Source organism: Anser anser (genome assembly GCF_964211835.1).
Source record: "Anser anser genome assembly, chromosome: 5".
Lineage (NCBI taxonomy): Eukaryota > Metazoa > Chordata > Aves > Anseriformes > Anatidae > Anser > Anser anser.
In genome coordinates, this window is record NC_139725.1 from 59,750,174 (window position 1) to 59,765,360 (window position 15,187).

A 15,187-nucleotide genomic window follows, 5' to 3' on the forward strand; every position below is an offset into this window, starting at 1 on the left:
CACAGGCTTCTTATGCCAGAAATTTGGCACGGCAATTATATATGTTGGCCAAAAGCTGGCCGTACCTTTCCTCTCCAAAACGTGAAACATAAAAATCAGAAGTCAACTGCGGTGTAAACAGCCAAAATAGAATGTTTTTTTTTTCATTACGGACCGATTTGATTCAATAGCAAACAAAAACTCTCAGATTGTGCCATTTCAATCAAACTGATGGAGCAGGACAGTCACTTTGATGCTGTATTCCACTGTGTTCATTTTTGTTAAAAGATGCATCAGAAAAGCCTTGTGCTCATGCTGATTTGCCTCTTCAAACAGCACTGCTGCTTCCTCCATAATACTTTCTCTTTCTGGTCTTTTTCCTGCTGGTCTGAATAATTAGTTCTCTGGGGAGATCATGTCTTTTCTTGCTTAGTAGTATTGGAACAGGGAATATCTGAACTAATCCCATGGTACCCCGATAATGCTCCTTTTGACATACAGGAGATCCTTTATGGAGCATTATATGACCCCTTCTGTAGACAAATACATGTCGGATGTGCTACGTGAAACATTTACAAGCTCCAGCTAAATCCATTTATGTTTATCACTCAGCAGAGCAAGACTTCCACAGCGTTACCTATTTAGCAATCCTGTTTGATAAGTTTCTATGTAAAGAGCAGACAGAATGCCAATGTGGATGCGAGCTCCGTACTCCTGCCTGGGTGGCCATAACAGATGGTCTATAGTGGAACTTCCGTCACCAAAAAACGTGAAGCAGAACAAATCTGAGTCACTGGTACAAAAACTGTTCTGGAGGACTCTCGACTGCTGTTCTGACTGATAGGGTGCTAAAAAGGCCCGTGCATAGCTGGTGAGGAGCTGGCCATGAAAATTCCCGTCTAAACTATTTTTAAAAATCCCTTTTGTAGACCAGTAAGGCAGTGTAACTTTTAAAAGGTAGGCTCATCCTGTGCCTTTGACAGCAGTGGAGAAATAGTGACTGAAAAAACTTACTATTGTTTGTAGCTCTTCAGGAGGGGTTGCAGGTATTGCATGCATGCCTATTTATAGATAGGCCCACTGTATGTGAGCCATCGGTTGTGAACTTTATCTGATGACAGTTCATTTTTATTCTTGCAAATTGATATTTTATAGATTTATACAGACACATAAAATATGCATATGTGTAAAATATCTGTAGTACTTTTTCTTTTTTCTTCTCCATCACCGCATTCTTCTCCATTACAATGGGACCTGTGTAATCATTGTTAAAATACTAAACTTTACAAAATATAGACCAAACAGGGAATAGGAGAAAGACAAGTAACCATGCCCCTTTTAAATATAAGGAGTTTTACATTTGTATCTTATGTTGTGATCTTAAATCTCCTTACAGATGGAGATTCTACAGACCACAACAGAAAAAAGAAGGCAACCTGGAAAAAAAAGGGAAGGCAACTCTGTAAACTCCGCTGGCCAAGTGATAAAAAAGAGGTAAGATTGTTCTTTATTCACTGATAAACCCCATATTTTTCTTGAGTTGTTACCATACAAATATCACCAAGTATAAAGCACCATAAAAATGTTTTACATGGTCAGAATGGACAAAACCATAGCACATGAAGCAGTTTTCAGAGAAGACAAACTATCTGCATGTATTATTTACCACCCTGTTCAGCTGTACCGAAGAACTAATTCTATAGCTATTCCTCAACGACAGAACGACAAGTACAAAGCCTTGTGTGCAGGGCAGCGAACTCGCACTGGGAGCTCTTCAAGCAGTCTTGAGTTTTATCCCTTCTAGGACAGGGACCTTAATAAATACCCGTACCATGTGCTTCAGTTTTAGATTTTTAGCATTTCACAACGATTGGTCTTCCCATTGTGAAATGAAATCCAAGTACAACCATTTAACATGCCATGCTCAACTTCACCTACAAAGCCTGTCTAGCCATTAGGCTGTGCTACAACTTCCCTTTTACAGAGTTTGCCGTCAGTAATTTTATGAGCTGCTCGGTGCACTGTTCAGTCCAGACCAGAAGAAGTGCACAGGCCAGTGAATAAATCTGAGTATTACCGTCTGAGGCTGACAAACAAAACTAATGGAATTAAGTACACTTAACAAAGCCAAATACGTGCATCTGCAGGTTTAGTTCCGTATTGATCAGAGCAACAGGAAGTTAGTGTTTTTGCAAAATTTTACCTTATGTTAGTATAAAAACCAAACTGACCTACATTCTTTGTTACAAGCCATTGCTCGCATTTAGGTTATTTTAGCAAAGTTGGTTTAAGTGAATTTAATTATATATGTATCTCTCCTTTAAATTCAGTTACACATTCTGTAACCATGGTACAGTTCAATCTCTGCTGAATTTTGGTCTTTCAACTACACTTCTGAGGAATGCAATTGATTTACAAGGATGACATGTTTACAGTTTTCTGACTTAAAAGCGCACAGAACTTTATTTTAAAAGATGTCTTGACTGCTTGATTGTCCATCTGTCCAGTAATAAAAACGAACGGAAAGTATTAGGAGTGTTGCAATAAATCAATTCTCAAGTGGCATTACTGTCTACTTGAAGTAGAAATAACTGGCTTGGTAGGTCAGCAGAAATGGATGCAGGGGTAAAACAGCTCAGCAATATTGTGAATAAATCACATTGAAAAGTATTTGTATTGGCATATGTAAACAGGAACATAGTCTGTGATGGGCATGACAGAGCAGATGCTGGTGTTTCTGAGGCCTTGACTGTAGTGCTGTATCCAGTCTTGGTGCTGCAGGTCAAAATAAGATGTGGATGTTTTTCAGAGAACACAGGGAAAAGAAATATGCGTGTTCAGAGGATTAAAAATGAGACCCACAAAGAAAGACTGAAGAGAAGTAGAATTGTTCAGTCTATACATAATAAAATTTAGGGGAGACATGCTTCTTCAGATATGCAAGAGGCACATTGAGAGATGTGAGGCAAAACCGTTCATGTCTATCACGGTTATCCTTCTGTAGCAGTGAACTTTTATTTAGTCTGTTCCTTCTTCCTCTTAGGGCCACAATGTGAGTTGGACCAGGGAACTTACCTGACTGAAAATCAGTAATTTTGAAAGCAGGTTCACAAGAGCTTAAAATCAATCTCAGTTACCTCTACCACAGTCCCAGCTCCTCCATTATACCTGTGCTGGTGCTCATGTAGCAGGGGAGTCAACTGAGTGGGACAAAAACTGGGTACCCTTTGCAGGATTTTGTAGTTTTCAGGGTACGGTCACAAACAGGGACGTGACTGACCCACCAGAACAACCAGCCCACAAACTGCCCTCAAGCTCAATTCATGAAAAATTATTGTACATCAGGGTGTTTTGGCTGTATCAACCCAGAAGGACTGCAGGTAATTTGATTCCTTTTTTTTTTTTTTTATTCTGCCAGAAATACAAGGGCAATAGCGGATGGTATTTTAAACAGAGCAGCCATATTAACACCATTAGTTGTATTCTGAAAGAAATCAAGCCGTCACGTAAACAAATTAAACAAAACGATGATAATCCTCGATGCCACCTACAACCGCTCATCGTGCTGGCCGCTATACATATAAATACACTCCAAAAAAAAAAAAAAAAAAGCGAAATCAGACAGCCCGTTCCCCTGACAGCCACCCGGCGGGAAGGGGCACGGGGGTGCCGAAACCCCGCTCCCGGAGGCGGGCCGGGTCCTCCGGCGGCCCCGCGGCGCTCATCGCGAAGAGGGCCGGGGACTTTACCTCAGGATCACGGGTTTTTACCTCAGGATCACAGTTTTTTACCTCAGAAATACCATTTTTTACCTCAGCATTACCGAGTTTTACCTCAGAGTCACCGGGTTTTACCTCAGCCGCCGGGCCTCGCTCTGGCGGCGGCGGCCGCCGCTCGTCCGCCTCCCCCCTGCCCGCCGCGGGACGAGGAGGGCGATGGCGGTGCCGCTCTCCGCCACCGCTCTCCCGTCACCGCCCCCTTCTTCTCCTCCTTCTCCTCCTCCTCGTCGTCGGGCCGCTCTCCTCTTTCCCGGCTGTCCCGGCGGCGGCGGCGGGCGCCAATGAGGCGGCGCGTCCCGGCGGCCGGCTCCAGTGGGCGGGCGGGGGGCGGCGGCAGCAACGCTGAGGCTGTGAGCGAGCGAGTGCCATGGCCGGAGCCCGCTGAGAGCCACAATAGCAGCGAGCCGGAGCGCGACCCCGCCGTCCGCCGGGACCCCACCGCTTCTCCCGAGGCAGCCGCCGCCGCTCCAGCCCCGTTCCGCCCCTCGCAGCGCCAGCCTCCGTCGTTATCTCACCTCCCGGTCGCTCCGCCGCTCCCCCTCGGCTCGGCCCGCACTCCTCCTCCTCCTCCTCTTCCTCCTCCTCCTCCTCCTCCTCCTCCCCCCCGAGCCGCCTCCTCAGGGCCCCCTCCGCCAGGGCTCCGCCGGGAATGTGAGAGCGAGGCAGCGGCCATCGCAGGCAGGGGCCGCGCCGAGTGCATGGGACTGAGCGGAGCCCGCGCCTGAAGCCGCCGCCAAACGCCGCCCTGCGCCGGGGGAAGGCCGCCGCCAACGCCGAGGCCTACAGGCTGCGGGCCTACTACGAGGCTGCGGGCCTACTCCGGGCTCCCGGCGTACCGGCTGCGGCCGTACTACAAGCTCCGGGCGTACAGGATCCGGCGCCGCCGCCGCCGCAGGGAGCGAGCCCGGCGCCTCCCGCCCTCGGGCCGCCGCCAAGCAGCGGCCGCGCTCCGCCGAAGCCCGGCTCAGGCCGCCGCCCGCCCCCGCCCCGTCTCCGGCTTCTCAACCAGGAGGGTCAAGGTAACGGAGCCGGGGGGGACGGGTGCCCCGGGGGGGGGGACGGCCGATGGCAGAGGGCAGGAGGCGGCCGGGGCCCCCTCGGCTTCCCCCCGGCGGTGTTTGCACCGCCCCCCCCCCCCTACCCCCGGGGACGAGCACACGAAACGAGCCCCCGTGGTGAAGGGAACGCGTCCCCAGCCCCGCAGCTCTCCGCCCCACACAATCAATAACCTCCTTTTATTTTTTTTTAATGTATATGTATCTTATTTTTTCTCCCCTCCCCTCGCTGAAATAGCGTGGCTCGCCGCCGTGCTGTATTCAGGGGAGCGAGGGCTCGTTTGGAGGGAGGAAAAAAAAAAGAGATCAGTGTTTACTGTAAGGCTGTTAGCCGGGATGTAGTCTGGTTGAATTAGAATGAGGTTTTAATAATTTATCAAGCAGGTTAGGGAAACTGTTACTAAATTTACAGCAGGGAAGTGTCACTAAAGCTTCTCACTGACACAATGAGCCTGCAGTTTAAGTGATCTGCTTGGGTCGCTGTCCATTATTATTATTATTTTGGTAATTTCGTTCTGCGAGAGGCCGCAGGCATCCCTGCAGAAATGGTTACACTTCAGTGATGCACGTGATGAGGAGATGAATCTTTTTGACGAAACGAAACAAGGCCAGCAAATTCAGGTTCTACGTATATGTTTTTGCTGATATCCCCAGCGTTTGCTTTATGTAACAGGTAACTTTGGGCTCCTGTTTTTTGGCGGACTGGTGAAATCTTAGAAGTGGGCTGCTGAAGTACAGGCCATTCTATTTCAGTTTATCTGACTTTTTTTATTTATTAATCTTGGCTGGGGCCTGAATGCCCTGGTGATGGTGGCATTTTTTCCCCCCAGATGATAAACAAGGGCGGTTTAACGTACAGGGTCATGTTGCTGATAGCATATTATATTTAGATAGTATAAGTTGGTGGTGGAGAATATCTCAGTAAAAATAAAAAAGATGGTGTAAGGTTTTTTTCGTTACTGTAATGCCAGCTGCACACTTTAGCATCTGGGTGCTGCACATGCTTCCTTGAAGAAGCTCTGGAGCTTGTACTTCCATTTTTGATAGATTCAGTGCACATATCTATAATTTTGCATTAAACACTTCTTATCTTTCTGAACTTGTTTATGCTTGCAGTAAATCCTGCTTTCCAAAGGTTTTATTCTAAAAGACAAATCCAAATAACGTCTGTTTCAATGGATTTAATAATATCTGAAGCACTTGAGTAAACAAATATTTTAATAAAAAAAAAGTACTTGAAAGTGCTCTCGATCTTGGGGAATCAACTTCTTTCAGGCTCCGAGTCACTTCGGTAATTGAAGTCAACAGACACTGAGGATGAGTAATGCTTTCCAAGGACACGCTCTAAGACCCTGATCCTGCAAGTGCTTATGCCGATGCTTAACTTTGCACGAGCGCGCAGCCCTGCTGAAATCAACACAACTGCTCTTGCTGCTCGTCGTGCTATCGACAAGGATAGTTCTGTGGATTTCAGTAGAGGTGTACGTGCTGGTGAAGTTAACTGTACGCAGCGCTGCCTGAAGCATGTAGACTGAAATTCCTCCTTTCTTGTTTTCCTTGAGTATTGCTCCCGTATTGCACCAAGACGTGATAGGCCTTTTTAGCAGGCAGCACAAGACTGGTAAATACAGTAGCTGGATGGCTGAATTCACTGTTTAAATATTTCCTTTCAGTTTTTCTGAGGAGTATGGAATTAGCTACAGCAGCATTACCAAGGCCTGCTTTATAGACAGAAGCAATGCTTATTTCTTAGACTAGCTGATAGAGTTGGGAAACAAACAAACTTTTGCTTGCAGAAACCTTTTCTTGGCTCTCTGCCTCTCTCTGCAAACCTTGTCTGGCTTATGCCCTTAGAACTATTATGGCTACCACACTGCTATTATTACAGAAATGCCAGAACATGGAGTAACAGCGTGTTGAGAGACTCAGTACAAAAACTGAGAATTTTTAAAATGGAGAGTAAACAAGCAGTATGTAAACTTTGTCAGTGCTAGTGCAGTTGTGCAGCATAACAGGACTTTCTGCTGTACTTTATTATGTTGCTGCAAAATCTTATATGGAGGTGTGGTAAATAAACTTTTTTTTGTCCCCCTTTTTTTTTTTATCTCTGCTGTGAAAAAGACATTCCTGCCTTTTCAAGTACCCATTATTTAGCTTGCATGGTGCCTCACAGCATGAGTTCAAGGTGCTTTGTCCTGGACAATATATAGTTTAAGGCTTCAATCCTGTGTCAAATCTACAGGTGTATGAAGTTCTAGTGACACAATAACGTCATCATTAGGTCTGAATTTTTCCTGTTGCAGGATTTTTGGCAAGTGGAGGCAGATAAAACAAGGGAGAAGAATAATTACAGTATTCCATTAAGTTTATTCCATTAGACTTGCTTATATGTTGGTGGGTTCTCTCTCCTAAAACTCTGTCTGGGTAAATTGTCAGAAGGAGAACGGTAAAGAAAGAGCGAGGGTTTGGGAAAGTTTAAATTAATCTTTACCCATTCCATCTGTTTTGAATATGTTTGTAATACTTGTTTTCCTTCAGTAGGGATATGTCCTCAGCACCAACTACTCCTCCATCAGTGGATAAAGTAGACGGATTTTCTCGGAAGTCCGTCAGAAAAGCCAGACAGAAGAGGTCACAAAGCTCCTCCCAGTTTAGGTCTCAGGGCAAGCCTATTGAGTTAACTCCCCTGCCTCTGCTGAAAGGTAAGATCAAGAATGATTTTTAATTCAAAACCAAAACAATTTTACTTTACAGCTGACTTCTAAACTCAAAGTATTCTATTGCCAGAAATTGCAGGGAAATTTTGCCAGTAATGAGGAATGTTTCATGCCAGAAATGTATGTATTTAAGCTCCACAAAATACTTTATCTGTGACTTGAGGGTGTGGTAATTGTTTGCGATATTTGTGGAAGTTTTAAATGCTAATGTTAACCCGTACCATGACTTGAACTTTCAAGGCACACAGACTGCTCAGCAGTTGAGCTAAATGAGCAGTAATTTTGGCGAGGGCAGATTGATTTGTGAGCAGAGGGAAACTGCGTGACTTTTAGGATCTTACCTTGTAACGTGTGGGCCAGCAGCCTGTGGCCCTGGTGCCAAATCTAGCCCGCAGGCAGGTCATGAATGACCTACAGCAAAGCATTACTGAGGAGATAGCATTTGTGAGTAGGTAACTCCCAGCTCCTAGCTTCTGCTGCGTTTGGAAATTGAAAGGTCCCATGAGCTGCAGCATCTCAAGAGGAAAGATTCTGCCAATCAGGTCTTAGGCAAGACACTACTGCTTGGACAGCCTGCATATTCCCACTCCAGATGAGTTTCTGCTGGCAAATTTAACCTCTAATTTGGGAAAGAAAATCATGATCCAGCATACAGCTCTTAAAAGGATGCCAATATCTCTGTAATATCTTGAATGCTTCCCCTAAATCCTAGTTGTCACTGAACTTCAGCACAAATCCAGGGGCTGACAACACCTCTGAGAATTGCATGTGGCTGGTGTGGAAGAGGGAATCACCTTCCAGATGTGTTTCCTTTTACTGAATTCTTAAATGTTCTACTTGGTTTTTAGATTTTTTTTCATTGCTATTTTTTCCCATTACAAGTAATGAAACTAAGCACAGTTGATACTGATAATTCTGGAAAATAACAGGATTAATAGGTTTAATATGAGGCCTGTCCCATTTTTGCTTTGTGGGCATGTAGATTTCCCATGTCCCATCTTCTACCTGTTTGACGGATTTGGTAATCAGTGTGCAGAAATACGTATTGGATGTGCAATTGCACTTTGGTTTGGTTCTTAGCCTTGCTACTTCATAGGAATAGAGAAGTTGAGGGAAAACAAACAGGCAAAACACAACAACAAAAACCCAGCACATACCCCTTGTATGTATGTGTCTTTTAAATTAAATGAAACTTAGATGGTAGGATTTGTTCTGCTGGAGTTGTTACTGAAACATTTGGGGCTTCTTTCTGTGGGATGTGTGTGAGAATGCCCAAATGGCCATGCTTGGAAAAAAGCAAGGTCCATCCAACTGCACCTTGCTGGGGCTGACTGACCCGTTTGGAGAGCAGAAGAGCAGGGTAGGCCTGGAGTGACTCTGGAGCACACTTCCTCTCTTCGCCATTTTTCAGCCCAGGGTCTGTCAACGCTGGTGGATTTTTGACTTTGTAGTCTGCAGGGAATATGCTTTTATGAAATTTTCCAGTGGTTTAGTGAAAGTATGATAAAGAAGCAAATGCTCCTTTAAAATAATTTCAAAACTCTCTTTTATACTTCTGCAGGTTGTTTTTGATCATTTCTCAGAAATACATCAGTTAGTATTTTTAAGTATGTGAATAGAGTTTGTCCTTTCGGTTAAATGGATAAATGACTGGCAAACATTTAGATTTTTATTTGTATAAGTGAATAAATCAATGTTAAAATTATTTTACTCTATTGTGTAGCCCTTTTCAGGGAACACACTAGATGTTCTCAAACATAGGAAAAACATTGGCTTTGTCTGAGGACCTGGTCTTGCAGGAACGCGGTCATATGCAGGTGCTTAATTTGACTCCTGTAGCTAGTCCCATGGATTGAGATATAAAACTATAATAAGATAAAACAGATGGGGCGCAGAGAGCGTTGTTGAGACATTTATGATTAGTGTCATAATGAGTTACAGTGGTCCAGCTTCAAATTAAGAACCTGATCCTGTGAGTTAGTTTTCCCTCTCTGACTTAATGTGGATTCCCGCAGGCACAGGGATCTACCTGTGCAGGTCAGTTTGTAGGATTTGGGCCTAACAATCTGAAACAGCAGTGGTGTAGGTCCTTCCTGAAGGGACACTGGCAATTAAATACTACACTATTCTTCAGAAATGTTCTTGACCTACCTATCAACGTTCTCGATATTCGTGACAACTAGGAATATTTAACCTGAAAGGAGTGAGAAAACAGAACTCTTCTGCATTTTTTATTCTTTTCCTGGAAAATTGCCTGGGAGTCCTTATCTTTTAAAGTCTTAGGATTGTACTTACCTTCAAACAAGTGACTAGTCCTATTACTTTATTCAGTAACCATATAATTTCCAATTTTATCCTTATTATTTGGGTCTTTCAAACCAAAACAGAAGAACTATCAGCAAAATTGCTTTTTTTAAGACCCTGAAGAATGAGATCAGTTTGGAGATATACGGTTGCTAGGTTTATTTAAACTTCTTGTTTTGGGTAAGTTTCAAGTTTAGTCAAACCTCTTTAGAATTTTTCAGTACAGGAAAGTTTTAGAGGACAGACCTTGAATTCAACCTCAAACATATTTTATATTTGTGATGGAGGGGTTCTGCAGACAAAACCACACATTCTATGCTCCTTTTTTTTTTTTTTTAGTAGAAATATATTGCATATTGACAGTTGCAGGCTGTCTTCTCTCAGAGAAGCATCTGCATGGACTTCAGTATCATTTTTTGATCACAAGAATCAAGTATGCAGCAAACTAGATAAATGCTAGTCCATTCTTTGCAAGTTCTTATGCTGCTCCTGTCACCATAATGATTTGAGCACCTTCCAGTCTTGTATTAAGTGATGTGACTACACATCTGTCACATCTTATCTGCTCTCGTTCCTTTCCCCAGGGGCAGAGTCATATATAGTGAAATGGCTCGTTTTGGTAGTGTTTTAATGCAGCCTGCTGCTTTCTGTGAACATACATGAGTGTGTTGCAAAAACAGATAAGTCAGAGTTGTTGTTCATTTGGTAATAAAAATCTTGCAGGAAAGAGAAATAGGAGACAGACTATGTTTCAGTGTTACGGACAAGTTTGAATGATAACTTGCTATTTAGGAAATGTAGTGAGAAGAAGTAGAGTTTTCAGTGTTGCTTCCTCCAGTTAGAGAAAGTATAGGGAAATGAAGTTGTTACCATGTGTTCTATTATTTTTTTAATTAGCAGAAGTGTGTGTATTGTTTAGCGCTGTGTAAACAAACACTTGATGTATTTATAAAATGCAAGGTGCCTTCTGAGGCTCTCTTGGGCTCTGTTCAGACTTCGGAAGGCTCCAAGCCAAAAATCTCCTGTGATCTCCTACAGTCAAGACTTAACATTTTTGATAATTTAATTATTTTGTTATTTATTGCACTGTAACTCAATCTAATTTGGAATTCCCTTTTTATACGATGACTGATGTTGAATATAACATTTTGAAAGCAGCCTTTGCTCCTTTGTTTTGAGTGTAGATGAATGGGACAAGAAGTGCTGATGGAAGTTGTGATGCAGTTGTCCTGCATTTTCAATGTGTGAATTCTTAAATATGTTTCAGTCTCACTTGTATTTAAATGTTTGCATGCTCTTGCCTGGTGTATCTTGCACTGTATTATGGTTTCACATTTTGCCTTTGCTTTTAAAGAGCCGTCAGGGCTGGCAGGTCCCTTAGGAAGCTGGTTTGTGGCAGGGCAGTGTTGGTGAAGGGCCCTGTTCTGGAAATGCCTACATCCACCTCTGTGCCTTAGCCAAATCCACACCAAGTTTGTGGCGTGCCTCAAATCATGCTTGGTCTGTAGTGGAAGGTAGTATTGTATGTGCACTGGTAAGGGGTGTTGCTTACTGGAAGATGATTTTACTTTCATTTTGTACAGATAATCTTTTTGCTTGGAAGTCTTGAGCAGAAGAACAGGAGGAGTGCAATGCTGGAAAGCAATTAGGTGGTAAAAAGTATACTGTAATACTGGACACGTGAAAACAGACCAATTTCAGCACTACCTGTGAAAGCAGAAGGGAGAGTTCAGTCCTGTTTTGTGTCAGTACCTGTAACAGTAGGGGAGTGGCCAAGGGATGAAGACATACATGCAGATGATTGAAAAGATCATATGGTTTATGAATAAATGTTGAGCATCTTGAGAAATTGGGCAGAAAGCTAGCATGTAATTCACAGTATTCCCCCCTCATTCATATCAAAAATACGTGAATAAGGTAAAGCAAACCATACACAAGTACAAACGTAAGGTTGTTTTTAGCAAATTTTAAAACAATCTATCCCATTTTTTAAATTTCAAGGTATGCCTCTTGCTTCCTATCCTCCTTCCACATTTTCCAGTGGTCTAATATAGTGTAGTTACTTTCAAGTTTTTTAAAACGAGCGCATGTTTTTGTTGAAAACAGGCCTCAGCTCAAATATAATTTTTATTTTTAGATAATGTTTCTTCATTAAAATAGGCACTCAGAACAGAAGTTCTCTGTCAACAATACCAATTGCTTTGCTACCTCAATATTATGAAATTTATTGAGCTTCTAATACATTTATCAGATAGTTTCCATGGTGTTAAAGAACTGCTGTAGTGGCAACAAAAGAGCACTGCATAGTCAAAAGGGGAAAATCTTTCACTTGCTGTTTGCTTTTGATCATTATGTTATTTCCCTATAGGTGAGATTTTATTACAAGCATTTCGTAAGAATCCTATCTGTAGGTCAAATGCTGTAGGTCCTAAGTAGTCAAAAATCCTATCAATTCTAGAAGACTTCTGCTTAAGTGAGAATTGCAAGATGTGTACCACCTTTTTCAAACATAGCTACGTTTGATTTTTAAAAAATATCTTCTTTATCATAAGATTTAAGACTGAAAAAACTGTTTGTTTTTAGAATACCACCTTCAGAATTGTACATATGGGAAATGTATATTATTATCTGAGTTGTAAAAGAAGAAAGCCTCAATTTTCTGTTGACGTCCGTGGGGGTTTGGCTGCTTGTCATTTCTGTGCTGGTCTCCATTTGTGAAATTTGGAATGCTTTACAAATACCAACGAACTATGAATAAAATATCTAAACTAAATACTTTCTCCTAATTTATAAACAAGAACGTGGGTTCATAATGGCTGTGACTTTCCAAAATCAAATTTTGCTTTGTTTCCATAATTGGTAATAGATCCCAGGACTCCTCAATTATTGTCTGGAAGAAACCCTGGAACTTGGTTTGTTCTGTACATAATCAATGGTAAATCAAACATCAGTCCTGGGACTATTATAAAGAATTTTGCACTTGTTCTGGTTGAAGTAAATCTGGACATAATAGGCCTTCTCGGTGTAAGATTTGAGAAAAGGGCCATAATCGCAAAAGTGAGAAGGATCTGTCCCTGTTATTTGCCTTAAAATGTGTGGGGTTCCTGTCATACATAATTAAGATCTTCACTTTTTTTTTTTGTGCTCTTGGCAATTCTTTCTTAAATTTATATTTAACTTCCTCTTTAATTTCGTAAACATCTGGTGCTTGTAGAATAATTCCTCCAATGGTCTTAAAGATTTCTGTTTCTGAAATCTGTTTGTTTAGTAGTGTTTAGAGAGGGCCGTACACCAATTACATTCTGTCTCTTTGAAATTTTCACTGCTTGTTGTTGTCTCCCACATCTGGAATGTGGTTTTGTAGAACTACACTTGTAGAAAACGTGCATTTGTACAAATGTTGACTTGGAAGTTAAGACCATATAAAACAAACAAACACCAACATAAAACTTCTTACTCCAGCAATGTATTAGTGAAACTGCAGTTGTTGAGAAATCCGCCCTGCTTAGCCCCGATGTTCTAATGGTCTTTGTTGCTGTTCAGTTGTCTTTATTTATGTGTTTTTAAGTCTATTTAGGTCTGGAGGTTTTTCCTTTAGCCTGGCCCCACACCTTGAGTGTAGTTGCCTTACTTCCTGAATTTCTCAATCCACCTCCTGGAAACGTTAAGGAATGATCGTTCCCACCTCTTTCTTTTTTATTATTTTATTTTGTAAAGTGAAGTGACTTGCAATCACTGCGTAGGATATATTTCTGTACTATTCATAAGATCAAGTCTAAAATCTTGATAATTCTTTGCAGGAACGTCTAGATTTAACCACCATCAGAAGCATTTGTTTTCAGTCTGTATTTCTCCTGCATGTCTCTGTAATATGCTTACCAGGGTTGTTTATTTCTTTAATAATCAAGTTTTCTGTGTCCAAGTGTAACCCTATGGGTCTGTAATAGAACCTACTGTTTCTGTAATAAGTACCTCCTTTATTAATCCTTTCCCAAAGTACTTTTGACAAATATAAATTCTGGTTTAGCCATTCAGTCGTTTCTGTATAGCATACGTGATTGTTGAAGCATAGTGCTGCCTTGATAATTGATTATGATATGGAGCTTTACTGTTACAAAAGGTGTGTTTTCCATAGATTTGGAATCATGTGTGTGTTTATAAAAATGTGAGCTTACGTGTATTAAATGTGTATAATACACATCTGTGTATATAAACAACTTATATGTTTATTTAATGTCACGTATAAAGTTTAGGTATTGAGTTTATTTCATTTTCTTTTATTTATTTTTTAAAAATTCAGTACTTGTGATGGGATGCTACTTCTGTTCATTGGTAAAGTTCTGTCATAAGGAGGCAGGCCCTTCGTGTTCGTCCATCAGAAGCGTGTGTCTGCCTGAAAAACGAGCGCTTTTATTTGTGCTTGCTGGGGAGTGGGAGGAGGACGATCGACTATTTTTAGGTTCAGGGTAACTTCCTTTCACCTACAGTTTGCTCATTCAAACTGCTGCTGTTTCTTTGGCTCAGTCGTGCAGAAGTTCTTAGCTGAAACACACGAGAGGACTGGCTGAGTTCAATGAGCTTTGGTAGGGTTAAGCGTTTATGGATTAGTTGTGGAACTGTGTGATCTTTGTAACTATCTAATTCAAAGATATTAACAAATGGATGCATGCTAGTTCATAAAAACTTCAGGAAAATCTGTTAGAAAAATGTTACAGTCTTGTTTCAGAAGTCCACAGCAAGGCTTATCTTAGTTTGAGCCCTTGCTGACTGTGGTGGTGGTTGTTGCAGATGCAGTTAGGTGATTTTTTTTTTCTGTTTTTCTTCTGGTTGCAAACCTCCTTTGAGAAGTTTCCAAGAGTACGCCCCAGTGCGCTGCCTCTCATTTGTGCTGAGGCAAGTGTTTTTGGGGCCACAGTGTAAACCGAATTGTTAAATATGTTCTGCCTCCCCCCTTCTTGATTTTTTTCTTCTTTTTTTAGCCATCATAATCTCAGTGATCTGCTTTATTACCCCGTGCCCTCTCAAACAGTTGAATCAGCGGAACTTAAACGGGGGTGAACTTCTGCATAGGGTTGGTGGCTTCTCTGTGTGTGGTTTTCGGGGGGGAAAAATGCTGTGCAGCCTGAGGATCTGTATCAAGTGTTTTGAAAAGATATGGTAGCTGTCCAAAGAACTAGTGTAAAATACTTCTGCGTGCTTAGTCACTGCACTTGATTGAAAAACTGTTTTTTGCAAAGTCTTGAAGTCAAGCTATAGGGAAATTGGTTTTGTTCAAAAGTCGTAATGATTTACGATAATGGCTTGTTACAGGGTTCTTGAACAATAGGTTTCTCTAGTTGATAGTGATGTGTGT

The 15,187-nt window shown here is 41.9% G+C and overlaps 1 protein-coding gene across 3 annotated transcripts in view; it reads left to right on the top strand.

Moving 5' to 3' along the window:
- Positions 1–1,209: 1,209 nt before the first annotated feature.
- PPP2R5E (protein phosphatase 2 regulatory subunit B'epsilon) overlaps positions 1,210–15,187 on the top strand; it is a 78,158-nt gene continuing 64,180 nt past the window's right edge. For 2 of the 3 annotated variants that reach the window (XM_083839141.1, XM_083839143.1), the window contains exons 1-2: positions 1,210–4,777; positions 7,352–7,515. In XM_083839141.1, coding sequence (XP_083695267.1) covers positions 7,359–7,515 — 157 coding nt within the window. In that variant the 5' untranslated portion in view covers positions 1,210–4,777; positions 7,352–7,358. The remainder of the gene's footprint in view (positions 4,778–7,351; positions 7,516–15,187) is intronic. The other variant, XM_083839142.1, reaches the window with a different exon arrangement.